Below are 19715 nucleotides of genomic sequence, written 5' to 3' on the forward strand. Positions count from 1 at the left end.
AAGGCCCCAGAGGCGTTACAAGTGCGTTGCCAGCTTTTTGGGAGTTAGGAATTTAAGTATTGTTGTTCGGGAATCAGGGATTGGGAAGATTGGGAAGGGGGAATTGGGCCTCCGGTAACCTCACTCACACAACGAAACACAACGCACACGCAAATAGTGATATAAAAAAAATATATAGCTACTCTTAAAAAATATCATGAATAATACGGATAAAAGAAATCTGACTTGTGCAATATTCACAGATATGACAAAGGCGTTCGATCATGTGAAGCATGTAATTCTTCTTAAAAAACTCAATGATTATGGAATAAAAGGAAACATAATAAACTTAATAAGAGTCATGTCTCACGGATAGCAGGCAATACCACAGCAATACACAGAAGTCTCGAAAATCAAAACAAAAACTAAGCGCGAATTCGGAGTTCCGCAGGATAGCGTACTTGGTCCACTGCTATTTCTGCCGTACATTAACGACCTACCCCGTCAAATTAATCAACCATTGGCCCTATATTGGGAAAAATGTAGTCATAAAGGAGATGGCTAAATGACTGACCCAGGCATAATAACAAGAATACGAATTTCACGCTAACCCGTATCATTTAAATATTCACTTATGAATTATTTTGTGTTTAACTAATTCTTATAACTTGGTGAACAAAAATTAACAAAAAGTAAGTTTCATAATTGTTTTTTTTCTGTTGTGGTTTGACATGACAACACGGAAGTAGGTACTGCAAGCTATTATTAGGACATTAGTTTCCCCGAAAATCAAATCGAAATAATTAAACGAACATCAATTTTTAATAAGGGTAATATAATGACTTTTTTCTGAAACCAAATAATTGTAAATGTTTTGATCGACACAAAATATATATTTTGTATAAGATTGCACAATCTTACTATATATTTTGTGTCTGTCCTTGGTTACTTTGTGTTCATTATCTAGTATAAGCAGAATTGTTTACATATCTACCTCATATATGAATAACTTTCGGCTCAGGTACATCAAAACGCCTTGGTAAAAGTTCACAGCAATGTTATGTAGTTTGAAGTTTTTGTAACGTTGTTTGACGTAGGAACGCTACTTTATTTTCAGGATTGCGCAGATATGCCAAGTTTCTGGACCTTCTTAATTACAAAATATCAATTTTTAATTATGCGGCTTTATTTATTGCTAGGTACCATATTTATACAATATTTATTTGTACGGGTTACGACGTCCATACTTTGGTTTAGCCATGTCCTTTACAAAAAAACTGAAGTCATGTATTTTTAGGGTTCCGTAGTCAAATGACAAAAAACGGAACCCTTATAGATTCGTCATGTCTGTCTGTCTGTCTGTCCATCTGTCCGTCCGTCCGTCCGTCCGTCCGTCCGTCCGTATGACACAGCCATTTATTTCCGAAACTGTTGGGCCTACATAGTTGAAACTTTGTAAGATGGTGTATTTCGGTAACCGCTATTAGAATTTTGAATAAAAAATAATAAATTTAAAAATTAAAGGGGGGCACTCCATACATGGAACTGATTCAAAAAAAAATTTTTTTTCAGCTTACATATCCGTGATGGATATGTGTCTATGGATAGGTCTTTAAAAAAGACATTAAGGTTCTTAAAACCACTTTTCGTCAAAATCAACCGTTTGAAAGTTAGACGCTTCCAAAGTGGAAAAATGTGTGTCCCCCCCTCTAACTTTTAAAATAAGAGAGTGTGAAAACTAAAAAAAATATATGCTGTAGATTTCAATAGAAACTAACAACGAAAATTGGTTTGAACTAGATCATTATTAGTTTTAAAGAAATAAAACATTTTCAAAAACCGCAAATATAACTTTGTCGTTCATACAAACACTATGTAAAACCAAGTTATTTTATAACTTTTATATTATGTCATCTACTTGCTGTTACAGAACCCTTCATGGGCGAGTCCGACTCGCACTTGGCCGGTTTTTTTATGACTGATAACACAAACGGTTAAAAGTGGGTGTACATTGTGCAGTGCCATAATGTGCACCTCTGCCTACCCCGTCAGGGATAAAAGGAGTGACAAAACGACGACGATGCTTTCAATTCAATGATAAGACAACGTACAATACCAATAAGGCCCCAATATAGGAACCAATTGTGCAAAGGTGGTCACAAAAAAAGCCTTGCTTAAAAATAGCCTCTTTCACTTGTTCACGGGACAGCTTGTATAACAATCTCCCCGAGTACCTACTTAAACGACTTATCCTTCCGAACCAATGGCTGGCTAACTATTATTACACAATCAAAGAGTTTATATGTAGACGACAGAAGTCCGGAAACATGCATATGGCAAATTTTCTGCTATTTATTTATTAAGGCTTACCAACTAAGATACATACAGGCAATCTTAAAAATATGGGAAACAACAGTTAGTGTATGCTCTTAAATTAAAGGTAGGCTCAACATTATTTTTAGACCGTTCAAGCAATAAGTATAGAAAAAAAAACAATTTAAAAAATTAAGAAATTAAGGGCAATAACAATGAAATTAGAAATTAAGTACAAACATTATAAAAACTAAAGATTGGGTAAACTATAAATGGCTCTTTTAAATACATGTATTTTACTTGCAAATATATCAATGTCATGTTTCTTATAAATGTCATTGCATTTTCTGAGAGTATAGGTGAGAGGTGCGTTACTGCCATATTTATTTCGGGTATATTTCGTGGCGAATTGAGTATAATTAACTAATCTCGCGGAAGATCTTGGGACTTTTATTTGGACTTGTGATAACAATTATGTTATACTAGCTACTTCCCCGCGTTTTCACCCGCTCTGCTTGGCTCCTATTGTTCATAGCGTGATGTTTTATAGCCTATAGCCTTCCTCGATAAACGCACTATTCAACACAAAAATAATTATTCAAATCGGACCAGTAGTTCCGGAGATTAGCGCGTTCAAACAAACAAACAAACAAACAAACTCTTCAGCTTTATAATATTAGTATAGATTAGTAATTAGTATATTAGTATTAGTATAGATTATGTTATGTAGACAAACGTCTACATAACTTTTTTTAGGGTTCCGTAGCTAAATGAAAAAAAAACGGAACCCTTTCGTCATGTCTGACCGTCTGCCCGTCCGTCCGTCCGTTCGTATGTCACAGCCATTTATATCCGAAACTATTGGGCCTACATAAAAACTAAACTACCTATATAAAAGAACTTGAAACTTTGTATGTTGATGTATTCTGGTAACCGCTATTCGAATTTTGAATAAAACTTTATAAATTTTAAAATTTAAGGGGCGGCGGGGGTTCTCCATACCTGGAACTGATTTAATAAAGAAATTCAGCTAACCTATACGTCATGGGTATCTATGAAAAGAGCTTTAAAAAAAGACATTTAAAGGTACCTAAAACCATTTTTCGTCAAAATCAATTGTTTGAAAGATACTCAAACATTTTCTCGAACTTTCCGATCCCTTCCGTAAAGTACGACTTAGACAACCTTTCGAAGTAGGCATTGGTTTCGAGCATGATTTCCTCGTTGGAGCTAAATAATTGTTAATTAGTAATTTTTTGAAATTCGAAACAGAAAATAGTCGCTAGAGGCCAAATTTGGCGAATAGGGTGGGTGACACAGCAACTCATATCACAACTCATGTTTGCTCCATCCTTCTACTTTATAATTGGTTTTTTACTACTAATAACTTGGCGTTCAATGAGAAAAAAACCAAATGCATTAAATTTAGCTTGCCCAACGTGCAAAATATCTAACTTTATGTTGTTTTGAACGGACAAAAATTGGAATTTGTTAAGGAGAGTATACTTTTAGATAGCACACCAGATGATAGATTACAATGGCGGCTCCAAATACTTTCAGGCAGATTAAGCTCAGCTGATTATGCTGTTACACAAATTAGGTAGCACATGGACGTGACAGCAAGGCAAGGCGCGTCTATTTTAGTTATTTTCACAGCGTTATTTCTTGTGGTATTTTGCTGTGGGATCGAGCCCGCGGATGTAGAATCAATCTTTGTTTTGCGAAAGCGAGCTATTCGAACATAACTTTACCCGTCGAGAAACTCTGAAAGAACGACATATTTAAATATTCTCACAGTCAGTATGTACGTGTGAAGAAATCTACGATATGGATGATGACGGGATATGACAATTAAAAATATATTTAGTTCTTTATGTATTAAAAATATTAGACACGTATTTAAAATAATCTACAAGATTTTTTTTTTTAAAACGTTGCCCCACTTTAGGATTTTCTCCTGTGTCGTGGGTACGTTTACAAACATACAAGTTCACATTCACATAGCTACCAGACCCGAAACAACAGTCTGTGGATCACACAAAGAGTTGTTCCGTGCGAGAATCGAAGCCGCTACACGTTGCACGGCAGCCAGTTGCCCAGCCACCGCGCCAACCGTGCAGTCAACATGAATGGACATGGACATTAAGATAAAAAAAAATTGTCATCTACCCTATTGTTTGGAAAAAAACGACCGACACAATTTTAATACGACAGGTAAAAAAATACACCAAAACAAAAATACACGTAGTTGGTATTATGCGACAGCAAACTAATACAAACACCAGAGGCGTTACAAGTGCGTTGCCGGCTTTTTAGGGGTTAGGAATTTAAGGGTTGTTGTTCGGGAATCGGGGATTGGGAAGATTGGGAAGGGAGGAATTGGGCCTCCGGTAACCTCACTCACACAACGAAACACAACGCAAGCATTGTTTCACGTCGTTTTTCTGTGAGGCCATGGTGTCACTCCGGTCGAGCTGGCCCATTCGTGCTGAAGCATGGCTCTCCCACACTTAAAATTAACACACATTTTCCATGAGATTTTTGTGAATTCAGAACTATATCAGTTCAGCAAGCGTCATATTTTCATCCAAGGACCATTTTGTTTTACTCAATGCTCTTCTGTTTTCACTGCCCTAAAACCATAACCACCCCTCATAATAAGAAAACTTATTGTAACCACCTTGAATATTTAAAACATCGTACATTATTTTATCCAAGACTACCGAATCGTCCCCAGTATTACTCCTTTGGCTATGTGTTATGGTCAATCGATTTTCCGTATATATGTATAGCAAATATTTGGACTGCCGCAACTGCATGGCCTGGAACTATGTCGCCAAAATTCAAATATTTACACGAACACAGTTAAAGACTCACTTTATGGACTTACCGATTTTTAAAAGCACAAAAATTACAATAGTCGATAGCAAAAAATCTCGAGCTTAATATTTTGAGGGTAGATTAGAATATACTAAACACAACGAAATGGTACCAACTATTAAACACACGGCAACTGACACAAGGGTACATTTTGTAAACTATATAGTGTTATTTTATTAGTTGTTTCTTAATTATAAATTATGTATTTATTTTGTTTCTATATTATGCTACAATATGCTAGATTGGAAATGCTATTGGATTTCAATCACTGCTCATCTGGTTATGGTTTTGGCAAAAACTACGAGTAATAGCGTATCTAGGATCTCTTAGTTCTGGTCGATGATCGATCGTACTGTGGTTTATACATTATTTTAATCAACTCTGTTTTTTTTTTAATATTCTCTCTATTCCTCTTTTTAACATTAGTTTAGATAAGCAACAAAATAAACAGTGTCTTGTAAATGTAAATTCTAAAAGGTGTTTGTTCTATTTTGTATTTTGTTATTGAGTTATTCTTACACTGGCTTTTGCACGCAACTTCGTCCGAGTAGAATTTGATTTTGTGAATCACCTTTTCCAAGGTCTATTGATCTATTCTATCTAGTTAAATTTGGGGATTAAAAGTGTCCTAAAACCAGCTTAGCGACATGGACCAATCTCGATTGTCTGCAACGAGTCTTGTATTCGTCTCTTCACCCACAACTCACTATCATTTAAACTCGAAGTAAAAGTTAACTATTGGTTACTCACTTTATTTTTAATTTTTGGATCGTCTTTCTTAAACGTAGATTATTTTATGAAATAATGTCAATATTGGCACAAGTAGGACACGTCGGCACATCGGTATCGGGTAGCGAGTGGTGGAGCGTTATGCGGCAGTATCGCAGCCGCTATCGATCACTGGCGGCCAGGCGCGACCTGCACCACCCACTGGCACGCCAACGCGCTCACAACTCGCAACCACCACAACAGCACCCATCTACCCAACTACTTTGCAGCAATACGACCATTGCGCTACTTGCTGATTCATAACAATACGCTGTGGTACTTTTTTACGCATACCATAAAAAAGTACAGTTGGGTACGGTCACGTGCTTACACATTAAAGATAGTACACACACACACACACACAGTATACACAGGAAAGGAAAAGAAGTGATGGGCTAGGAAAAAGGCCGTGGCTACATAATATGCGGGAGTGGACCTCTATCGTGTTGAACGACTTTTCCGCCCATGACAAATACAAAAATAAGTTGCTTTTTTTCTATGGGATAGATCGGTAAACCTTCAAACGGATTGCTTAATTGTATCGGGGTCACATATGTGTAACCTGCAAGAGTTGAGGGGTAAGAAAGAGGAGTCCTCCTCACGGCGAAACAACGCAAGTACACAGAAATATATCAATGCCAAGCACATTCCGATCGAGCTCGTCCATTTATACCGAAGCTCATGGCTCTCCCACTTGGTGACCACCATCCGGTGTTCACAAGTAGGTACTACAGTTATTTACTGAAAGAAAATGTGCCTGCTTACTTATTTATTTATTTACATATAATTATATTACCATTACAACTATTGGCATGAGCACAATGACAAAAGCCAAATTGCATGATTCTGCCAAACCTCTTTCGGTTTTACATTCATCAACCTCTTCATGCAAAGCTCGTCGTTGGAGAGTGGAGTTCATATACACAAAGTTAACATCAGAAAAATGTAAATCATGTATTTTCAAATGACATGAAAGAATACATTCATATTAATAACTAAAGAACCAAGGTAAGAAAAAATACAGATAAAAATGTTGGTTAGTTCTTGTGAATAACATAGAAATGTGTGTAATTTTACGACTACATTACCTGCTAGCACTTCTTTCTGCATTTGTTCCTCGCTTACTCTACGTGTGTCATCTATTTTTGCGATATTCTTTGACTCTTTGAGTGGTTCAGAGCACAAACGTTGCCGGCGACGATACAATACAGTAGTAACGGGACCGTGGCCGCAGCGCCGCCGCCGGCCTCGATACCCACCGTGCCGCGTCCTCTCGCTGCGCTGTCGCACCACACCGCTACCTCATTCCCATTATCACTGCGTAGTATTAAACAAAGACTCTTTTCACTATCTCTACATATGTATACTAGCGGACCCGACAGACGTTGTCCTGTCTACACGTCTTTAATTTGAATTTTTTTTAATAAGCTAAATCATTCTGGACCATTTTGATGAAAATTACCTGTTATTCAAATGTTATGACAATATTAAACGTCATTAATATTTGACACTGCGATGGTAGCGCCGTCAGTCGGATCCATTGTAAAACATTCCAAAATCAACAACTGCTAATAAATTAAAAATTAATCAATAAAACATTGTCTAGCGGACAAAATTGTGAATCTAAACCATTCTCAGATCCCCTTGAACACACACAAAACATTTCATCAAAATCGGTCGAGTCGTTTAAGAGAAGTTCAGTGACATACACACGTACAGAAGAATTATATATATAAAGATGCTTACATTTTTAAAACAACGCAACGGATTTTGATCAGTTTTTTTAAATAGGTACTGTGTTTCAAGAGGAAGGTTATTATTAACTAGCATAGATTATCGATAAATTGATTATGTTACACAAAAAAAAATATTGAATTCGTACGTCCAGATATGTATGTATTAGCGCTTTCAAACAAACTCTTTGTAGCTTAATCATATTAGTAGGATGTATATTGCCTTTCACACAAATAATACATTACTAGGCATTGTCTCAAAAATATTATATTTAGGCTTGGCAAATATGTATAGAAAATTAAATCTGCTGAATTTTCACCTCCAGCAGCAGTGGCAGTGTCAACGCCATAAGCTCTCATATTTTGTTGTGACAAAATGTATAAATGGCGTGTTTCATTGTATTTCCGCCAGAGCCTGACGCTATCTGTGTCTCGGATACTGTTTTGAATGTTGAATATTTCTCTTTAGCACATTCACACACCACCTTAGATATACAACTTCATGCAAAAAAATATAAAAAGGGTATTTTTCTCTACAACATATGCAAAATTATCAAGGTAATGATTTTTATTTTTTAATGTTAAACGGGCCGACGTTTGGCCGCTATCTCGCCTGATGGTAAGTGATGATGCGGTAATAATAATGATGATTGATCAATATTTTCGGTATAAACTTTAAAACCGGGGTTGCTTAGGTAGATACCATACTAATCCAAGCTGGACAGCCCTGTATGTATTAAATGAGTTAGAACTCAATGAACATTTTGTGTAAGTGAATCACAGGTGCCTAGTGCGTGCTGGACGCTCCGGCACTAGCTAGCTAGACAGCAGACTGTAGGCACCAGGCGACGAAATGTTCCACGTGTCTCGCTCTACATACGGCGCGCTGCGCGGCGCGACGTTCAGAGCTCTTCCATGCGCTCGTTTCACTTACATAACTATGTATGTAGGTAGGTAGGTACCCAGTTTTGTTTGTGTGGTTTTTGCGTTAGTAATTGGGTTTCGTCAGTTCTCACAATGAAATAATTACAAGACGTACCATTATTCTCCTCGTCGGCGCTATCGGTCGATTTTTTTTACTGTCATGCATGCCCCAATCCCAATAATTGATCGCTATAAATGTGTTAAACTTGGTGTTGCTTCATAATATTAATATTGTAGGCAAGCAAGTAGGTGGTAAGCAAGACATTACTTAGTACGATAGAAATATTGACTAACATCACTGTAACAACAAATCCGAGGTCAACTAGTAATACACTACCGTCCAAAAGTTTGGAATCACTAGCGTAATTTTAATTAAAACGTCTATAATATGTGTAAAGTGTACTTTATTACACTTAAATCTTAATCAAATCATAGATTAGTATTCAGTTAAATATACTAAGGACAATTAAGACCAAAAGTTAACATTCTTCGTTAAATTTAAGCTTCGTCAAAATGGTCACCCTTATTATTTATTACTTGTTCACAAATTTTACTCATTCTTTTGATTAATTTACTGAAGTATTCGGAGTCCAGTGACTTCCATTCGCTCTGTAAATATTCCCACAACTGTGCTGAGCTCGATGGACACCGGTTCTTCACTTTTCTATCAAGTTCATCCCATACTAATTCAATCAGAGACAAATCTGGCGATTGTGACGGCCACTTCATAATTTTGAAAACTTTTTCACATCGTTTTTGCTTTGGTTCATTTGGATGAATGCTTTGGTTCATTATCTTGTTGAAAAAGAAAATTACGACCGATCACATTAATTCCAGAGGGAATGGCATTGTCTTCAAGTATTTTCAGATAGCCTTCTTTATTCAGTTTCCTGGTGATTTTGATCAGATGACCGGGTTTATTATTGCCAAAGCATCGCCAAACCATCACACTACCACCGCTGTGCTTAACAGACTGCACAGTACACGTTTCTAAAGCCCGCTCCTCTTTTGATCGGCGCACAAAAACTCGTCTATTATATCCAAAAATTAGAAATTTACACCCATCCTTCCAAAGAACTTTTTTCAGTCTTCTTCTGTCCAGTTTTTATGTTTTTTAGCCCATTCCAGTCTTCCCCTTTTATGAACATTAGTCAATCTGGGTTTTTTCGCTGGTACACATCCTCTTAGACCAGCAGATAGATAACGCCTTTTTACAGTTGTTATTGAAACTGACTTTTCTCTGGTTCATTTAAAGTAGCGGCAATTTGAGGTGCAGTTAAACGTCGATTTCGGTTTGATAATGTCACAACGAAGTTTTCTTCCTGCTTAGTTGTAGATTTGGGACGTCCAGATCTCTTCCAGTCTTGATTTCCTCCAGTAGCTCTTTTTCGTACAAGAGTATAATGTACGAAACACCGACCTTTTCTGCGATTTGGCGCAAAGAATAGCCTTCTTCGCTCAAAGTACAGTTAGCACTCCGCTGTTCAAGCGAAATTTGTTTCCTTTTTGCCATTTTATGAGCTTGCAAACGTTTGTAACTATCACATGAACGTCATACACTCTCACGTCTCTCACTGAACTATAAACTGATAATTTTAGAAATAATACACCAATATTCCAAAGATTTCTACAACATAGCTTAAAACCGCCTATTCTAACAAATTTTCAAAGGGCGGTGCCGCAACTTGAGTGTTCATGAAATACGTGTGTTGGTCTTTTTTGAAAACAATGGATAGTTGATAAGAAATTAGTGTTTTTGTTAAATATTGTTGTTAGTACGGTCGTAAAAATACTAATCTCTAATAACAATATGCTTTTTGATGGATTTATTGCGGTATAGTTTTTCTGACGACGAAAATTGGGGTGATTCCAAACTTTTGAACGGTGGTGTACATCATTCTTATAAGTTTTCGTGGTTTCAGGAATCTGGAAATGTCCCTTCGACTATAACATTCCCTGGCTTAAAGTGTAGTCATTCTGTAAAAAAGCGTATTTTATAGGTACCCGATGAGTTTGTTATTCATAAGGCAAAGTAATCCGTTTTACAGAAAGTTTTTAGTTCCACATTCTAAATTAGCTTCTTTTGATCTATTTGTCGCAACCTCAGTGTTACGTGCAATCCCTGCGCCAACGCATATTGTGGCTGTTTAACTCTAAAAACGTTGGCCAAGTTTAGCAATCCGGGTGTCTATCGGTGCACCATAATCAGGTACTTACCTATCGTCCCTTGGCTTACAACACCGCTTAAGTGATTTTTACCAACTTTACAGGCGAAGAAAAGAACTGTGCGGTGTTGCAAGTTGCAACGCCAACCGACTTGAGCGCTGTCACTATTTTTTGTATTACGGCTTCTGATTGACTGAAATCTATATCATGAGACCAATGGTTCGACGCGCAATGAATGAAAAAAAAATGTATTTATTGCTTTTCGTAGTTATCTCCGCGAAATTTGATACATTTTTCCATACGATGGATACCAACCATTGAAGCAACCATTCCATTCGGAAGTTGGTGTCTCTTAGAAAAAGTATAGTAATCATTAGTGCTTAGGTCGGTGCTGTATGACGGATGGTCTAATAATTCTAGGTTTTCTTGGTCTAAAAACTGTTTTGTTCTGTGCGTGGTGTGAGTATTGTCGTGATGGAGGATAATGCGGTGGTTGTAGTTCTCTCTTTACGGAGTTCAGAAATGGTCTGTGGCAAACAAATGCTATTGCCATTCTGCATTAACCGTTCTCCCTTATGGTCGCCGGTTTTGGAGACAAACGTGGTCACCGTTGTTTTCGCAACACTCCGGGAACGATTAATTTTTGTTGGCTTTAACTCAGTTTCGAACACCCAAACTCGTGCCTTGCTTTTTGTTTCGGGTTCGTACGCGTATATTCGTCACCTGATCCGATGTTATATACAGCATTTGTGGATCTCCCGTGGAATCTTTTGAGAGTTCTGACGCACCACCTTTTGCTGTGCCGCTTTTTTAGCACCTAATTGTTCATGCAACATTATTTATATTTGACTCATGCTGATGTCTACAATTGCCTGAATTTCGCACTATGTCACATGTCGATCTTCCTCAATCAGCTTATGCACATTGTCAACATTAGACAGGATCACCATTTCTTGGGTGGCTGCAGTTTTTGGACGACCTTGACGGGGATCATCACTGAGTCTGACACGTCCACGTTGAATTGATTTGATATTAATTGTGGTTTTTGGTAGGGCTTTATCACCTAATGCAGAAAGCAATCGGTCAACTAACTGTTTTTGTGTTAAACCACTTCGAAAGTCATAATAAATCATCGCTTTTGAATTTTCTCGAGTCAATTCCATTTTCTCAACGACTAAACAAGTTTGACAAGAACGAGAATCTTTTTTAAATAAATAAATGGTATTCGATTTTTAAAACCAAAGTTTTCAATTGAAGAGATTTTAATATGACAGGAACAGTGGTTCCATCCACGATACTTTTCGTGCAGCAATCGTAACGTTGGTCCTGGTCGATGAAATCTGACCAAGAAAAAAGGTGGCAAATTAAAATCAATTATTGTACAGCTGCCAACACTGGCTGTAACTGGCTATAAGCTGCTTAAACGGTCTTGTTATTCGTTTTTATTATTCGAGACTAATACGCCATACTTACACTGCCTCGGTGGTCTAGTGATCGCTAGCGGCACTGCTGAGCAAGAGGTCCTGGGTTTGATTCTCGAGTCGGACAAAGTGTTATTGGGTTTATCCATCAGAAACTTCTCAGTAACAGTCGGGCAGTCTAGATTTGTGCCCGTATACGACTTGCCATATACACTCGGCGTCACAAAAATCGCACCTCTTGGAAAATTGTAAGTTTAAAACATGTCCCGCCAGTAACGAATACATTACACATTATTAATATTGGTATCAATTGAAAGTACGTTTAACGACCTTTAAATTAACAACAGTTAGAATTCCTAAACACAACAGATCTCATCAGCACGTAACGTTAAAAAAATGTTGTCAAAATATTCAGAATGGGATAACATTCCTCAAGAGACTGTTGTCACATTAATTCGTCCATGAGAGAAAGCATGGAAGCAGTCATCAGGGCTAGGGGGGTAACACTAGGTTTTAAGTTGTTTATTACTGATAAAATAAAATGTAACTTTTTAACCATTTGCATTTGCTTGCTTTTTTATTCCCTGGTAAACAAAAAAACAAATCCATTGATTTATTCTTAAACTTAAATGAATTGCCTTTCCAATGATACCTTACAGTCATATGTCTGCCATTGATTAATAGGGTTAAAATGACTATGAAGGGAACTTTTAAAGAGGTGCGATTTTTGTGACGCCGAGTGTATATTGCTATCGAAAAGGTAGACCATATAATATTGGGATTGGGGTATGCATGACGGTAAAATAAAATATATTCCTTATGGAATTAGTATTAATTAATTATGCTCCATCGTCGCCTAAAAATACAGCTACTGGATTCAATCATGTCACTTTTGGTTAGTTTCTGGAATTCTTCTGAGAGTTTTCACAATTACATCTGATTTCTGAAGATAACAAATACAACAAATTATGTAACAATATAATAAATATAACTAGACTGTAAAATATTTTGGTTATTGCACTCGGCGGCCCCACGCGTGCTAATCGCTTACCACCGCAGCTTCGGCTTGTTGGCCTGCTTTGCCGGCCAGGCTCGGCCACGGTGGCTCGCTAGCAGCCTCCTGCTCCTCAGCCCGTGGGCCACCTCGCTCCTGCGCGACTTTAAATTACACTAGGGGTTGGACAAACAAGACTACGTGGAGTCGGGTTTGAAGCAATTCGGTTCTGTCACCAACTTTTGTTGCACAGCATATTAAATTTTTAACCAACATTATTATTTAATTGTTACAGAAACTGTAGCAAATTAGTTTGATCAGAATTATGTATGGGGCACTACAAGTTCACCACCACCATTTCGTAAGTCAATAGGCCTACTTACGTTATGCGAATCAAATTTATGCTAAAAAAAATTAGTCTTTAAGATTAAAGACTAATATTTATTGTTATAAGTAAGGCTCTTGTGACATTTTGAGTTACACATGTATTATTACTTTGACTAACTTAGACTCCCTATTATGAAAAATGTCCAGATAAAGTGATGAATTTATTACATTGTCTGGTGAATTGGGCATTTATATATAATACACTAACTGTTGTTTCCCATATTTTTAAGATTGTCTGTATGTATCTTAGTTGGTAAGCCTTAATAAATAAATAAATAAATAATGACCAGTTATTATGTATAATAGCTATTTAATCATTATGACTGTAACATATACATTGGAAAATACTAAATTCAAAAACCCAAATTCTGCCAGAAGTCATTATTCAACGCGGACGAAGTTGCAGACAAAAGCTAGTTACCATAATAATATACTGCTAAATGTTTACGTATTCACAGACACGATGACATTGACCGACTAATTGATGAGTGAGTCCCATGCACAGTAGACAATTAACAAACGGCTTCACGAATCGAGCCGGCGCCGTCGCGCGACTGTAACGCGTAACTTACAGAATTAAAGGTTCGGGCTCAAAATGCCCAATTCGAAAAATTACATATTCATAAAAGAGTGACTCGAGCCACTCCGACTTGCATAGGTTTGGTTAGATTTTTAAACCTTTGAACTATGAAAGTTTACCGGTCTCCTTTCGCTGTAGATTCTATTCTATTGTGTATGTTTCAATATTTTTGGAACTAAAGTTTTTGGAAATTCTGTGTTACTTTTATACATGTTATATAAATACGAGAAGTGCCAGAGGAGCAAATGGTATTGGACATTTTGGGACTTGCATATTTTGACATTCGGACATTTTGGGTATTGAACATGGAAACTAATAGACCGATTTTAATGGAGCTTTGTACTCATACATTTATCATAATCATGCCATATTTCACACCGTTTCACTATGGGGATTGCAATTTCACACCGTTTCACTTTGGGGTTTGCAATTAGTACTTAACATAAGTAATATTGTATTCCACTGAGCCACACGGTAACACTAAATATTATACTTTGCATATTGGTGATAGTAGCAAGGTCACGTTTAACGTTCTTATTTTTTCTTATCTTTTCAGGTAAGTTCAAGATTCGAGTAACCTGTGTCCTCAAGAAGACTGATTGTCATGCTTATGGTTATGTAAGTGCTGAGTAACAGCTTCAGAGTGACTCACATTGCAACGATCTGACTGATTTGTTTTTTAGTATAGAATAAAATTATCTAAATCTAAATAACAGCACCGCGGGCGCGGCGACTGACACCGACTGACATTGTATTGATTTATCGGACTTTATTCTACAGTTACGAATAAATTAAAGGTCACACAATGTAAAGACGCGGAAATGGTGGCAGATCAATTATTTCAAGTTACTTCTTATTATAAATACTGCTGCACGGTTGGCGCAGTGGCGTGTCGCGGGTCACTTTCTGAGCAAAATGACCATGGTTATCTCGGACTTAAGGAGTTCGGCGAAGTTCTCGTGCCTCGGAAAGCGAGTAAAGCGTTGATCCTGCGCCTGACCTGTCTTTGGTCGTGTCGGTCTGCCGTCTCATCAGAGTCACCCGGCGACAAGCGAGCGTTGGATAGAGCTATGCTCGGAGATACTATGCGCGACAAAATTCGAAATATGGAAATTCGCAAAAGAAAATCTGCAAGCTGAAGTGGCAATGGACAGTTTCTCGAAGGACTGATGGCCACTGGGCCAGAAAAATAGTAGTGGTGACCGCGACCGCCGCCCGGAAAACGTAGCGTGGGCAGACCTCTCAATAGGTTAACCGACGCGGGTGGCGAGGTGTCGTTCGACGTGAAGAACTTAGAGGTAAACCTTTGTTCAGCAGTGGCTGTCTTCCGGCTCATGATGATGATGATTCTACTAATGTATCAAATGCCACCAGATTCCTCTTAAGTCGTCTTTTTCGTGAGATCCCAATAGACAGAGCTACTTCCATTGGTCTAGTCCGTCCACTGTTGTAAATGGACCTATACTCTGTACTGGACTCGTTCCCGTGAGATTTACAGGATAATAATCCTACTTCATATCTTTGGTCTGAAACTATTGTTGTACCGAATTTCAATCAATTCAACGGCTTATAAGATTCGGCATTCAGAGTTTTCGGTCCCGTGGTTTTTTTGAAAAATCTAGCCATTTGCGAGTCAGACTTGCAAACGATCGGTTCCACTTAATATGACACCGCAGCCGTAGCCAACAAGATTGCCTGCTTGTTGGAGTTCTCGTGGGGGTGACTAGACTGACCATCGGCATCCTGCAGGAGCTCAGGCTGAATGAAGCCTAAATGATCTCCTTTGCTTTCATTAAGATCTAATACTCGTATGCTACTAAGGTTTTTGGGGAGAAAGACTGGAGTGTGGGATAACATTTAACACGTAGCCCCATGAAGACCTTCTGTAACTTGGACAGTCTAAATTGCGGTAGAGCTAATGTATACTAGAGAGTATTAAAATTATATCTGTGTGAAAAAAGATGCGATTTTTAGTTGAATTCGTCTTTCGAAATTATATCGTTGAGTTATGAAACTGTAGAAAGCTGAAGAGTTTGTTTATTTGAACGCGCTAATCTCCAGAACTACTGAATCTATAAATAGAAATACGCTAATCTACAGAACTAGAGCTGATAAAAAAAATTATTAAAAAATAATTATTTTTGTGTTGGATAGTTTATTTGTCGAGGAAGGCTATAGGCTATAAAATATTACGCTATGAACAATAGGAGCCGTGCAGTGGGTGAAAAACCATATAGATACGAGAGTAACTCATTTCTCTGTTTCTTCTTTACGCCAAAACCAGTGTACCGATTTAAATAATTATTTTTGTCTTGGATAGTCAAATTATTGAGATTTATCATAAGCGATATAACAACACGCTACGATCAATGGGAGGTGAGCAGATTGAGTGAAACCGCGTGGAAGTAGCTTCGGAATGACTAGCCTGGACTAACTAAAACAGTGATAGATTTGTGACCTTATGAGTTCTCTAACGCAAGACGGCTTGGTATTAAAAGTTACGGAGTAATGAATGATACAATAACTTAGGTATAGGTAAATTGCATTTACCTTAAAAGTAATTATAAAAAAGGGTAATGTGATAAGGTACGCTAAGAATCGAGACTATTATGGTACGATGGAAACTAGATAGCGCGCGAGCAAAATGAGCGAACAGAAGCGAAATATTAAGATCTCTTCAAACCCTGCGAACCACAGAAATATTAAAAATGCGAACAGAAATATCAGACTCGACATGTAACGGGGCTCCGTCGACTATACCTGGATTAGTTTTCTATCCGACCATACCAAACCGCTTTGGCAGAATTTTAAGTTGTCCCAAACATCAGTGGACAAACTAAAATAAATTATTTTTCACATTGGATCAACCGTCTCAAACTTTTTGTTTGTAAAGCCTGTACCCTGACTGTCATGGCTTGGTGAAAATTTTATTTTGTAGCATTTCCATTTCTATGAATGGAGTGTAATTTGTGACCTCGAGGCATGGCGGCGTGTGACGTGTGCTAGAGAGGTGGTGTATAAACAGACGGCGACCTTGAAGTAAGTCGCGCCCCGCGCCCCGCGCCCGTGTGGCGTTCCCCTTCTCCCCGCACCGCTTTACTGCAGACTGAGTAGCGTTCACACCAGATCGATACCAATACCAACAGTTTTTATTTGTTCAAAACCTGCGAAAACTAGCTTGCATTATCTACAGCAAAACTGCTTGGTAGTGGAGTACTACTTGTAAACCTGACGCTGCTGCTGTGCCGGAACGTTAAACCTAATTATAATAAAGGTTAAAGTTTGGTATATTATTGATATTAATAAATTAATTGAATTGAATTATGACATTGTATCAGGTAAAATGTTTTATGGTCACCACAGTTAGGACCTATATTTACTTTTTGGTGTTAGAGCTGATAAATCGCGTCTACTCTGTGAAGGACTTGGGTATAATATTCAACATAATTAATTATGAGATTGCTTACTACTGTAGTAATCTATCGCAGATTAGGTTTTGTCATTGGTAATGATAGAATTTGATAACCTTAAGGCCATCAAACTTAATTAAATTTAATTAAGGCACTCGTAGATAATCAGTAAACAATCATCCCCATAATACCACCCCAACACAAAAAAACGAGTTTTCGTATTGGATCTTCAAAGCACTCAAAAGCTACCTGAAACGTTTTGATGTGGCGTCGTTCAGGATCACAGTTGTAACCTAATCTAATCTAAGCCACCCAAATCAGAAGGCCCCTACTCTGTGTTACATAGTTACTTTGTTCCATTGCACCGGTTTTGCAATCAAGTAATACACGATGACCTCTATCTAGTACCAACACTTTTGAACGTTATTTTTTTAAACGGTTTTATTTAAATTGCCCCATTTGTTTGTTTGGGTCAAAAGTAATTGGAATTTTACTTCTTTCTTAACGACTGATCAATGTGATATTTTGGTACACATAAACTGGATGGCCATGTAATATCTATTTTTTCCACAACTACCTCCATTATGGAAATCAAACGAAACGACTTGATTGGTAGTACGAACTCGTTAAAACCGTTTAACATAAAAATATGTTATTTTTTATTCAGTAAGAATCGGTCACAATATATAAATCAATTCACTAGTACATAGTAGTAATAATTTATTATAAATTACTATTCGACACTAACTCGTCCGCCAAGACGACTGGCGTGCTGACGCTGTGCAAGAAACACAGCTATGTTGTTCTTGAAAGTAAACAATTGTGTCAGCACAGGAGTTTCGCTGCAATACTATACTTGTCATGGAGTGTAATATCAGTGGTGATGTAACGTCGGTGGTGCGTGCATCGGCGGCGGTGTCTTATCAACCTGCTCAAAGTGAACAAGTGAATTGCATGAGTATTTTCGTACCGTAACCGTACTTAATCGATACGATAGGAAAACCTACCTCCTTGTTGTAACGTCGCCTTGGCCTATTTTAGGCCATGCTACGCTACTGTGTAAGTGTAACGCGTACTTGTGCATCGCGCATGATACGGCAACTACGATAATGTTTATTGTTGATGAGCGCCGCGCGTCACTGGCGAGGCGCGGGGCGGGAGGCGCGGGGACGAAGGTGCGGCGCGGGCGGGGCGCGGGTGTGGCGCGGAGAGCTTGCGCAGGCGCAACTCGCGAGTGCGACTCGGTCGGGCGGGCGCGGCCACTCGCTCGCGCAATGTGTTCCGCGGAGTGGAGCGAGAGCGAGTCGCCGAGCCCCGAGAGGGCCGAGCGCTCGCAGCGGTCAGTCGTCGGCGTGATGTGCCACGCAGTTGTGCTAGGAGTGTTGTTCTCGCTGCCTTCCTATCTGTACTCAGCCGTACCGTTCAGGTGAGCTGTACCACTGTGGCTGTACTGTGCTGTACGAGAGCGGTAGTGCGATGTTGCGGCCGCTATGCCGGCACAAACCCATTTTGTGATGTAAATATTAAATGTGACTGACTGTGGTGTGCTGTTGGTTATTTTTAAAGTTACAAATTAATGTGCGCTAAACATATGCACGTAAGTATGTAATGCATCTATACACTCGTCAAAAAACATCGTTGAAAAGCAGCTGTCCTGCGCACCGTGACTAGCTGATGTATTGCTTACCATAGTAAAATATTGTAACAGAATTATTACGCATAACGTTAAACCGTCACCTGAGGAAAGGTACCAGTTGAGTCATATAGTATCACTCACGGCCGCGGCGCGCGGCGTGACGTCGCGCGTCGCTCGAGCACGCACTGCACCTGCTGCTCTACAGCTGTGCTGGCCGTCGTGCCCTCGCGTCCTGCTGGTGCGACACTCGCGTACGTGGACCGTGTGATTGTTAAACGGCGTGGTGGTTGCATTGCAAACACTAACATACAGCCACGTCAAAGTAAAGTTGACGAAGGCCGCGCTGCTTAGTCAGCTGTTTGTTACTGTACTGATAAGGTTATCAGTGTGTTCGACGCATGCGGTGTTGCGGCGCGAACACGACTGATTAGCTATGCTTTGCGATAATAAAGGAACAGATTATGGTACCGACCCGCACAGACCTGTTTCTTTATTATAACTTTTCTGAAAGTCGATTATACAAC

General features: G+C 38.5%; 1 protein-coding gene across 3 annotated transcripts in view; it reads left to right on the forward strand.

The window, feature by feature from the left end:
* LOC118263518 (MOB kinase activator-like 2) overlaps positions 1–19715 on the forward strand; it is a 42821-nt gene that overhangs the window by 18629 nt on the left and 4477 nt on the right. The window contains exon 1 of one of the 3 annotated variants that reach the window (XM_035575555.2): positions 17745–18981. The exons of the other annotated variants lie outside the window; for them this stretch is intronic. Within the exon in view, the coding sequence (XP_035431448.2) occupies positions 18665–18981 (317 nt within the window). The 5' untranslated portion in view covers positions 17745–18664. Of the gene's footprint in view, positions 1–17744; positions 18982–19715 lie in introns of those variants that run through there. 3 annotated transcript variants of the gene reach the window in all.

The sequence above is a fragment of the Spodoptera frugiperda genome, chromosome 27 (assembly GCF_023101765.2).
Source record: "Spodoptera frugiperda isolate SF20-4 chromosome 27, AGI-APGP_CSIRO_Sfru_2.0, whole genome shotgun sequence".
In the NCBI taxonomy this organism is placed as follows: Eukaryota; Metazoa; Arthropoda; class Insecta; order Lepidoptera; family Noctuidae; genus Spodoptera; species Spodoptera frugiperda.